Here is an 11,581-nt window from a genome sequence, read left to right on the forward strand (position 1 = left end):
GCCAGGGAGGGATGAGGGCCAGGGCACCCATCCAGGGTACGGCGCGCTGGGCTGGGGCAGGGGGTCGCACACGTCTCCTGTAAGGAGCCAGAGAATAACTAGCTTAGGCTTTGTGGACCGTGCAGTCTCTGCGACAACTACTCACTGCTGTTCTTGCCGCACAAGGCAGCCAAAGGCAATACAGAAATGAACGCTGTTTCCAGAAGACGTTATTTATCAACAGTCCGTGGGCCGCAGTCCGCCCACCCCGGAGTTGGGGGGAAGGGATACAGACGGAGAAGACACAGAGGGCCCAAACAACAGAAACACACCCAGGAAGGAGCAGTATTGTTCCCATTTCACGGATGAGAGCCTCGTCACAAAGGCCACGGGGGCCACAGTCGGTGCTGGGAGGGCCAGGCTCGTGCTCGTGTGTGTGTTGTGAGCCGCCGCAAGGCATTTGGCAAAGCAGCGGATGCATAAACTCAGCAACGGAAGCCGGGCCATCTAGCTGAGAAGAGCTCGGGAGGCAGGGCAGACACCGGGCAGGACCCGGCTCCTGGAGTCATGGGAATCCTCGCCCACCCCCGACTGTCCTCTGGGCCCTCCCTGAATGCCAGAAAGGCAGAAACTGAAATAAGGCCCTTATGGTCATGCAGGCCACCCTCTGCCCGGTTCAGCTGAAGCCAGTTGAAGGAGCGTTTACGAGCCTGACTCAAACCACAGCGCAGGAAGACAGACTCTGGAGCCAGACAACCTGCATTTTTACAAGTTTTTTAAAGATTTTATTTATTTGAGAGAGCACGCACATGCAAGAGAGAGCTGAGCAGGGAGCCCGACGCGGGACTCAATCCCAGGACCCGGGGATCATGACCTGAGCTGAAGGCAGATGCTTGACCGACTGAGCCACCCAGGTGCCCCTAGACTACCTGCATTTGAACACAGCACCCCCACGGACTCCAGGGACTTTCTGCTTCAGAATGGGGGTGATGCATCAGTAGTGCTGTCTCGGGGTGGTTATAGATATGAACTTGCTTAATCCTCATAAAGTGCTTAGAATAATGCCTGGGACATGTTTGGTAAATAAAAATACCATGTCAAGGCACTGAGTCCGGTCCCACAGGGGAGGGGCTCAAAACAACACGTTCACCTCTAACCAAGCACTCATCACTGGAAACACTGGTCCATTTGTTATTCAGATCTCCCAACAGACAGAGACCTCCTTTTATGTCTCTATCTCCTATGACTAGCCCACTGGCACCTCACCAATGAGAGTCATCACATTCAATGTTTGTTGAATAAATGACACATGGCAGTAAGCACCCAAACTAGAATTTCCTCTACTACATACCTGACAGATAAAAAGTACCTCAAGTCACCCTTTGCCCACTCTGTGGCCTTGGATTCCTGCCCCTCCATGTTTTTTAGGGGGCTGGAATCAATGTCTACAAAGTGCTTTGCAAAGCTGAAGGCCCCTGAGCAAGACAGGAGGTCAGCACAGATCTCCTTCTCAATGGGGTGTCATTGGTTGGGGACTGACCAACTCCCGAGGCAGTGGCTTCCAGCTTGGATGGCCTCCTAAAGCGGCCAGTCCAGTTATGACACCTTCACTGCCAGAGGGAGCACAGCTGAAGGTGTTTGGAAAGTTCTCCCTTACACCAGGGGAAACCCACTCATTCCTTCATTCATCGGCACATGTCCCGCCAACTGGAGCCACGTGGCACCAACTCAGTATCACTCCAACATCCCCTTCTAAGGCTAGGTTAGCTACATGTCCTGAGCTAAACACGCCCCGTCCTCAGCAGCAGGCCCAGGACTGAGCCGCTCAGAGCCCCAGGCCAGGAAGAGTGGCAACTCATCTATCCCAGCCCTTTAAGTCCCTAAGGAAACTGAGGCCAAAGGTGGAAAGCGACCTGTCCAGGGTTACCAGGCCTGGCAGGGGCTGGCCCAGAATCCAGAGCTGCCAAGTGCTGATTGGCATCCCTGATTCACACCATGTCACCTCACTGGCCCTCACCTACCTTTCCTTCCCAGTGTGCTTTAAAGGCCACCTGCCCCAGACCCCTCTCCCCCCCTAACAGCTCTCCTTCCCATGGGAACAAGTCCATGCAAGCAGAGCCCCCCAGGCCAGCCGTGGGGACAGGGTACATAGCCATGCTGCGGCTCCCCCACCCCCTGTCCACAGGGCAAAAGGTCAGCATTTTGCTGCCCTTTCCGGGCACTTGCCAGCAGTGAGCAGGCTTCCAATTTATATCCCCTTCTGAGTTCGCCCACAACATTACAGGCTTTGTGAGTGCAAAGGGGAGGGCAGCGGGTGAACCCCGGGCCACTGACCTCAGTCTCTGGCAGGGCACGGCCTCTGCCGAGTCTTGGGCAAGCGTCCTGACCAGGGCCCTGGTCCCAGCTGCTTGGGACGGCAGCTTTGCCCTCTGTCATTCATGTTGCTGGAAAGATGGCTTAACAATAACCTGGGTTTGCTTATTGCTGGAGGAGATCAAAGTCCTGTCCGGATTTCTAAAATCCAGACGGGTCAGGTGGCTTACAACAGGAACATAGGGTGGTGACTTGCCTGAGGTCACAGAGCGAGGAGGTAACAAAGTTGAGGAAAAACGTCCATCTCCCTTCTCTTACTCTGGCTGTCAATCTCCTGGTCAGCCCACATAACTTCCCCTTTTTCTTTTCACTGAAGGCAGGGACTACGGATACAGCACCTGGACATTCACCCCAGTAGGGCCAAGGCAGAGGGAGGGGTGGTTAGAAGCTCTAAAGCAGCCCGAGCTCTGCCCCAATGGACTGAGTGACCTTGAGCACATTACTTAACAACTCCGACCAGGTTTCTCAGAACGGTCACAGTAGCCAGTAAAGCCTTCCTTCTCAAAAGGCTGTCCATTTGCATCCCACTGTAGCTGTTAGAAATGCAGATTCGAGGCTCTCCCAGACCTGCATTATCAGAATTTTCCCATTCTTTCAAGGTCCTAGGGGATTCTAAAGATATTTACATTTGCGAAGCCCGGATATTAAAGCATTTGGAACATGCCCACGCAGAGGCAGCCCTCAGCCCTCAATTACATAAGCCCAATTCACACTTGACACAGGCCCCGGCTTCCTAGAGGAATCAGACCCAGAAAGGCTGATTGACTTGCCCAGGGTCCTGCAGTGGCTTCAGGATTTGAACCCAAGACTTGGGAGTTCTTTTGCACCCACAGGCCCTCTTTCCATGTACGAACTAACTCTCCACCCATAAGGCACAATGCTAACGCAGGTGCTCTAAGAAGCAAAGCCCTCGTGTTGTTTTGTTTTGTTTTTTAATTAATTCCCTGGTCACCGTGCAGGGTCCTCAGTCAGGCCTGATGGCTCACACTGGTTCACCCGGGCTGGACTCTGTGCTTCTGGGCGGCTGCCTGCGATTCAGAAGCTCAAGGAAGTGGAGTGGCCCAGGGCAGCTGCCCCTGCTGCCAGAGATGAAATTTTTAAAGTGAAAGGAAGACTTAAAACACACCTTATAAATTTACACTCCCTTTCACCTATTAACACCTTCGGCACACAGCTGGCCCCGCCCAAGCGCGACACACAGCAAGGTGTCAAGCTAGAAGGCATCTTCTTGGCTTCCCACCTCTGACACCTAGCCAGAGAGCAAACCCCAGCATGATGGCTTCCCAGGGCAGGAGCCCTGTCCAGCAGGCTGGGAAGATGCCCAGGCCCACAGGACTGGGTTCCCCAGAGGCTCCGATGGAGACGTGAGCAGAAGCAGCCGGGGGCCCAAAGGTTAAATGGGGGGGAGGAGAGATGACTCAAGAGTAGAGAATCACACCAGTATGACTGGCCTGCTGCATCCCAGACAAACATTTCCAGTCCACAGCTCCAAAATTGTTCTAGGGCCTACCCCACGCAAGGCATAAGCATATAGCTGAGTGAGGGAAGAAAAGATGGCAGCCTTGGGGGATGTCAAAGATCTGGGTTCCCATCTGGGCCAACACTGGTCTGTGAAACCACCTACCTACACACAGGGTGGCTGTACAGATTCAACAAAATATAGGTCAAATGTCCAGCCCTGGGCACAGAAATGGTGCCTGGGCACAGAAATTTTCCTCTGTTGTATTTCAAAGTCTGGAAGTCCGAGCAATGATTGCAATTGGTTTTACAAGTGTCCAGACGGAAATAACACACAAGAAAGCGTTTCATGGTTTCAGACAGAAATTCTGATTTTTATATATTCATAACAAACCCAATATAGGATATCTCAAGTTCATTATAAAGGCAGATTTCAGGTTAACTATGGCAATGCCTTCCAAACTTTCATTTGTCTATGAATCACCTGGGGATCTTGTTAAAATGCAGATTTGCACGCAATCTGGAATAGGACCGGAGAGTGTTCATTTCTAAGAACTCCGGTGAAGCTCAAGTTCCCAGAGCCCACACTTTTGAGCAGCGAGGTTCTATGGACTTCCTTAAATAGTAAGAGATACATCCAAGGAAGGTATAATTTGATTTAAAAAGGACATCCCAAGAGAACACCCGTGAAGTAGCATATGGAACCACTCTGGCTAGCGGGGTATCTTAAAGGGAGGCACACCAGGGAAAGCCAATGGTGTTCTCATAAATTGCCCCTGGGCCCTATTCAAATGAGTTTCTACTCTACATCACACAGTTTATGCAGGTAAAAGTACTCGTTAGTGGTCATAAAAGCAGCACGCTCAATCAAAGCAGTGTGGTGTCAGAAACAAAGCATCCTAGAATATTTCATGTTCATGACCACTCCAACAGCTGTGGCCAACCTAGACTCTTCAAGGCCTTTCTTAAATCCCTTTTTACCCATTTACCTCCTCTCTGTACATTAAATTTCATGCTGTTTCTGTTGACAGCTATAAAAAAGCGCCATCAAGTTGCCAGATATGGATGATCACTAAGTAGTTAAGGCAAATGTGACTGTCAGGAAGCATTTTCTCTTGACTGACTCATCCCAACATGCGTGCTGGGGGGTGGGGGATCCATAAAACATCCAAGGGGTTCATATTTACGGGACTGGAAATTAAATTGTGGCTATTCTTTGGATCAGAAATACTAACACAGGGGCGCCTGGCTGGCTCAGTTGATGGACCATGCGACTCTTGATCTCAGGATTCTAAGTTCCAGCACCATGTTGGGTGTAGAGAGGACTTAAAAATAAAATCTTAGGGGCACCTGCGTGGCTCAGGTGGTTAAGTGTCTGCCTTTGGCTCGGGTCATGATCCCAGGGTTCTGGGATCGAGCCCCGCGTCGGGCTCCCTGCTCAGTGGGGAGCCTGCTTCTCCCTCTCCCTCTGTCTGCCACTCCCCCTGCTTGTACTCTGTCAAATAAATAAAATCTTAAAAAAAAATAAAATCTTAAAAGAAAAGAAAGAAAGAGATAGTAACATGGAAGATTTTCCATATCCCCTGCAATGAGATTCTTGGAGAAAAAGTGTGGGGTAATCTGATCCCCAGCTGCTTTTAGCACAGGAACACATCTGTCTACCGTGAGACACAGGCCAGCCTTGCACACTGGCTTAGAATAACATGTACGTGTATTACAATTCCTGTCATGACCCTCTGGCCTGGTTAGGCTAACGCTCAAACTATAGAGTCGTTATAAGCCAGTGTGTGATGTCAAGCGGTAACAGCGAGCTGCCCAGAAACTGCTGAGTATGCACCAATCGCCCAGAAAGGAAGGGATTCCCCTCCTGTGCACTTGCCCACTGATGGGGAGATGCGTGCTTGGACAGGAAATGCCAGGGCCAGGCAGTCACCTGTGCCCAGCATCGCTAATTCATCCATGCAATCACGAGGCTGCCTCCCTGTTCCACACCCCTCCCTGCAGCCCATGCGCAATCACACCGTGAGGCTACACACCTAGGCAGGGTCATGACTTCATCCTTTGGGGAAGAAGGAGCAAATTTCTGGATGAGCCTGGCTTGTTTTTCCCCATCTGCCTGTTGGGGGAGGAAGTGAATTTTTCCAATAGCCCACCTTCTTACTTAGGCCAGAAAAAAATGCCTGAGCTTTCAAAAGAGCGGTACAGGAGAGAGACTGGAACAGAAAATGTTCTCTCTCATCTTGAGGCCTGCAAAATGTTTCCATTTCAAAAGGGGAAATCGGGGCCCCCGAGGTTAAAATAACTGAGCCAAGGTGGAGCCCCTGCTATAACTTCATAGGGGACCTCATTAGCTAACAAGGGAGGATACTCCCTCCCAGGAAACAGGCCTCCATTTCTCCGCTGCTCCCCAGGCAGGTTCTTCTCCAAACTCTGTTCCCACTGCTGACACAGTCCTAATTCCCAACCGTCCTCTGAACATATGTTGACAAACTCCAGCTTTTTCCTTCACAGTAAGCAAATTTCCAACATTTCAGATTTTTGCTAAGATGCCTAAAACCTGCAGATTACTTAAGCTGGCCAATTCAAGCTTGTAACTAACTCTAGCAAATTCATCTTGGAGAAAAAAATCCTCAAGCCCTATTTCCTCCCTGTCCCCAAACTCCAAGACCCGGTGCAAGGAAATGTAAGGATTTTCCATTTCTTAGGAAAACGCCAAGTTTTCCTGGGACACGGGACTACTTTGAGTGCAGGCAATAACTCCTCTCAGGAGGGATTCACCGCGCGTCTTCAAGAAGCTCAGGCTCACACGCGCCACTCAGCCACCAGCCGGACCCACTGCTGGACTTTGCGCCCCGCCAAGTCTTGCCTGGCGTGGGGAGAGCGCGCCTCTGGGTCTGGACGGGGTTTCTAGAAGTTCGTGATGTCCTCCTTGCAATGGGAGGTTTGGGTGCGGCTGTTTAATGGGCTCCCGCAACTCCCGACTCTCAGCATGAGCGTGATGCTTCTGCTCTGCGAGTGCCAGGCTCACGCGCGCACCTGAGAACACACACTCCCTGGGGACTCTCCCTCTTTCGCGTGCCCTCGTGCTTTGGGCTTTGGGCCAGAAGCCCAGGGATCCGGCAAGGCGCCGGAAGGAGGGAGCAACCGTGTCCCGCGGCCAAGAGCCGGCCGGGAGGGACGTGGGGGTTAGGCGCTCGTCGCGTCCTGCATACTCACCGGGACCTCTGCAACTGTTCCAAGGCGCTGGTGCTGGCCCCCTGGCCTGGCTGCTCCAGGGAGCAGTAGTTCTGCGAAGTCTGCCTGGAGAAGGCGATGGGCAGGATTCCCTGAGTGAACGAGTTGAGGCGACCCCGACTGCCGCTCCCACTCCCGGGGGTCCCGGAGCCCAGAAAGGCGGCCGCCGGCACCTGCACGCTGGAAAAGGCATCGTCCTCCTCCAACTCCTCCCGCCCGGCGTTCCCGGGCCGGTCGGGCAGCTGCGGCGGAGCGCAGGAGGCGAGAGGCGCCGGCCGGGGCGGCTGTAACTGCTCCCCCGACGCCCGGCCCGCGCCCAGGGGGCTCACGAAGCCCCGGGTCGCCCCGGGCCCGAGCCCCGCAGCGTGGCCGCCGGGGGCCAGGAGTGGCAGCGGCGAGGACTGCGGGAGGCAGGGGCCCCATCCAGCTGCTACCGCCGCCGCCGTGCCCGCCGCGGCGAGCGCGTTGCAGCCGCCCCGCTCGGCGGCGGCGAGCAGGCTGAGCCGAGTCCTCGCGCCGCAGGCGCTGCCGGCTCCCGGCTTGGCCGCGCCGCTCTCCTCGCCGCCGCCCCACTCCTCGTCCTGCAGCGGCGGCCGTCCGTCCAGCGAGATGTTGGTGAGGAAGGAGAGAGCAGCCTGGCGGCGCCGTGGGTCCATGCGCGGCTTCCGGGGGGGCTCGGGCAGCGGCGGCCGGGCCGGCACGGCGGCCGTGGGCTGGGGCTGCTGCGGCGGCGGCTGCGATCCGCGGGTGCCCGCGGCGTCGGTGCCGGCGCGGCTGCTGCTGCTGCAGGCTGCCGTGCCGGCGGTGGCGGCCGTGGTGGCGGCAGTCGCCGCCATTGTGTCCGTCTGCGGCGATATTTCCGCGATGCCCGGAGAAGCGAGCGGCGCCCGAGTGCTAAGCGGCGAGCGCGAGCGCCGGTGACCCGGGCTGGGCAGGGCGCGGGGCGCAGGCGGCGTGCGCGGCGGCCCGGCCCCCCCGCGGGCGGGCCATGCTCGCCCCTGGGTGCTGCGGCTGGGGACGCCGCCGCCCCGGCCCACGCGCGCGGCTAGCTGGCTCGCTGGCCGGCCAGCCGGCCGCCGATCGCTTGGTCCCGGGCCCTCCCCGCCCCTGCGATCTCCTGCCGCCCGGCTCGGGAGTCCGTATTTATAGGTGCGCGCGCCCTGCGCTCGCGCTCCGAAGCGCTCTTTGCAATAACACAGTATCACGTGTGGGGAATGAAACCTGGGAGGAAAACAAAGCCGCAGGCGGCAGCCGCGGAGGCAGGCGGCGGGAGGCGAGCGGCCCGAGGAGGAGGAAGAGGAGGAGGAAGGGAAAGCCGAGCGGGTGGCGGGGCGGGGGATCTGCCGGCGGTCCAGGTAGCCCGAGCTTCCTGCGGGGAGTTTGTGGCTCCCAGGGCGCGCGGGAGCCAGCTCGGGGAGGCGAGCACGTTTCGCCGCCGCGCCCGCACTGGGAATTGGGGGTGCGAGCTGAACCCCGGAGTCGCGGTTTGAGGATGTGGTCCCGGGAGAGTTGTGGGTCTGCAGGATAGTTACTCGGAGGGACGCTGAGATTTGGCCCAGGAGCTTGATAACTGGACCCCGCGCGGCCGTTGGGCCCTGAGAAATAGGTCCTTATTTATAGTTACACGGGCAGGTCCACAACCCCTTATGTGGATAGTCCCACCTTAAAGCTGTCCCTTAACCACTAAGTTTGTGTCTCATTCATTCGCAGGCCGAGGGTGCAGACCCTGAGATAAGTGTACACCCTCGGTGCATAAGAGCCCAGGCTCATTTGAACATCTTCTGTTTGGGCCGACTAATTTACGCATCCCCATTTGATGGCGCTGTCACTTTTCATCTCTCTCTTAGCAAAGGCCAACGTCAATTTTTACTCTGTGAAGACCGAAATAAAGCTGTGATGGCCTCACACCCTTTTCCCCTTGTCACCCTGCACATTTCGTGGATTATGATCTTTTATCCCATATAAACTGGGAACAATATGGATGGTTACTTTCTGTCATTTATTTCATAAACATCCGTTTGGCACCTACCATGTCTTCTCTTAAGATGGGTACCTGCCCAAGGATTCGATGACTGTTCCAGAGCAGCAACTCTGGACCTGGGAGGAGTCAGGGAACGCTGTACCTCGGGGCCCTAGCCCCAACAAATGCCTGTGTTGGCTGAGGGGGGGTGAGAGGCCAGGGGGCCCCAGGAGCCACCTGAAAAAATGTGTACTGGTTTCCCTGTGTGGTTTGGGTGACTTACCAAATGTAGTAAGGAACGATTGTCACACTTTATTAAGCGCTGCGACGTCTAAGACACCTCTCTACACTTTTCTGAAGGAGAAGCAATGTGCTTAAGATCAAGGGATTAACTTAATTAAAGGTTTAAATTTAGCCCTGGAACTAATGGGTAACTCTACATTGAAATTCCACTCCTCTTCAAGTTCAGGAAAGTAAATTGAGTAATGTGGAGCAAATACACCAGAGATGTGCAGCCAACCTGGAGTGTGAGATATGGGTGAGTTTCAGGTTACATTTGCTTAGGACAAACATGACACATGGCCCTTTGCATGAACAACTGTTCATATTTTATGCCATTTTTAGGCCTTTTGAAAAAGCAGAGAATGGGATCTATTTATAGCAGCCTTACAGCAGCTAAATCAAAGCTTGGTGACCAGCTCTGTGAAATTTCATTAGGAGTTTAATTATTTTGTTTAACTAACTACCTTGAAACTTCCAAGCGGCTTTATTACAATTAACTTAATTTGCATGACCACTGGCCTGGTTGTGCCTGCAGGCAGTGTTAAATGAAAGATACCAACTCTGTTCATGGTAACTATTTTTTATTACTAAAATGACTAATGGTGATTGCACAACATTTAGAGAATAAGGTAAGTAAAGAGAAGTTTTTTTTTTTTAAAGATTTTATTTATTTGAGAGAGAGAGAATGAGAGAGAGAGAGCACATGGGGGGGGGGGGTCAGAGGGAGAAGCAGACTCCCTGCCAAGCAGGGAGCCCGATGCGGGACTCGATCCAGGGACCCCAGGATCATGACCTGAGCTGAAGGCAGTCGCTTAACCGACTGAGCCACCCTGGCGCCCAAGAAAAGTTTTAATAAAAAAGCATCACTAACAATCTCATCTGCTATGCAGATAACTGTTAAACTTTTTATTTCTGTCCTGTATTTTTATTTTATTTTATTTTTTAAAGATTATTTATTTATTTGACAGAGAGAGACACAGCGAGAGAGGGAACACAAGCGGGGGGAATGGGAGAGGGAGAAGCAGGCTTCCTCCTGAGCAGGGAGCCCGATGCGGGGCTCGATCCCAGGACCCTGTGATCATGACCTGAGCCGAAGGCAGACGCTTAATAACTGAGCCACCCAGGCGCCCTGTCCTGTATTTTTTTTTTTTTAAGATTTTATTTATTTATTTGAGAGAGAATGAGAGATAGAGAACACGAGAGGGAAGAGGGTCAGAGGGAGAAGCAGACTCCCTGCTGGGCAGGGAGCCCGATGTGGGACTCGATCCCGGGACTCCAGGATCATGACCTGAGCCGAAGGCAGTCGCTTAACCAACTGAGCCACCCAGGCACCCCCTGTCCTGTATTTTTAAACAAGTGAAAGTATGCCGTTCGTGTCTTGTGATTTTTGTTCGTTGTGTTGCGATCATCTTTTCAGTCAGAATATTCTTTTATAGGATCATTTTAATGGCTGCGTAGTGTTCAAGTCAATGGAGAGATTATAATTATTAAACCTATACCCTATATTGAACATTTAGGTTGTTTCAACTTTTGCTGTTATAAAGAGAGTGGTGATGACTTCCTTTGTTCTTCTAAATCTTGCTACCGTCCAGTATCTTCTTAGTTAGACAGATGCTGGGGCAAATGCAGTATCATGTTTTTAAGGTTTCCCATCCAAAAAGGTTGTTGCAGTTTGTTCCTTTATACTCTTGCCAGCAATGTCTATTTTTTCATCAATCTTCATTTTTTTGTCCATCTGATATAACTCTTTGTCTGTTTTGGGTGGCAAACATGCAGACTAATTTCAAATATTTATTAAAGCATCAACCAAGAATCAGTATCTTATTTAACCTCCACACTGTTCCTGTGATCGATTCTCATAGGGATCATGAGAGATATGGTTTATTGTTCACCTACTGTGTGTCGGCCACAGAATATTTCTATTCCAATTCTTTGCACTCTGCAAGGAGGGACGGTGGTGTGTTATTATCGATATTTTACAGACAAGGCTCAGAAAAATTATTTGCCCAATGACATCTAGCTCGTTAACTGGGCCAGTACACAAACCTTTCATAGTCTAAGACCCATACGTGGTCCTGCGCCCTCTGCTGGTGAGGACGTTTTATGCGGCGGTCCATCTCCAGATTTAATCTTACATTTGTATTGAAGAGTCAACTCATCATGGAAATAGTACAAACTTGGAAGGAAGAGTTTCAAGAGCAAGTCTCTTCACCTCTCCAAGCCAATTTCCTCCGCAGGTTATTCTGAGGTACAAATGAGACTGTTTGAGAAGCATTTTATAAACCTTAAAGTACC

General features: G+C 52.6%; 1 protein-coding gene across 3 annotated transcripts in view; it reads right to left on the reverse strand.

Annotated features, from left to right (window-relative positions):
• Positions 1–8,146, reverse strand: part of CABLES1 (Cdk5 and Abl enzyme substrate 1) — a 110,598-nt gene extending 102,452 nt beyond the window's left edge. For all 3 annotated transcript variants that reach the window (XM_073898411.1, XM_073898410.1, XM_073898412.1), the window contains exon 1: positions 7,027–8,146. In XM_073898411.1, coding sequence (XP_073754512.1) covers positions 7,027–7,880 — 854 coding nt within the window. In that variant the 5' untranslated portion in view covers positions 7,881–8,146. The remainder of the gene's footprint in view (positions 1–7,026) is intronic.
• Positions 8,147–11,581: the final 3,435 nt, after the last annotated feature.

This window comes from Callorhinus ursinus, unplaced genomic scaffold (genome assembly GCF_003265705.2).
Source record: "Callorhinus ursinus isolate GAN/ISIS: 27379988/994484 unplaced genomic scaffold, GSC_fseal_2.0 scaffold11, whole genome shotgun sequence".
In the NCBI taxonomy this organism is placed as follows: Eukaryota; Metazoa; Chordata; class Mammalia; order Carnivora; family Otariidae; genus Callorhinus; species Callorhinus ursinus.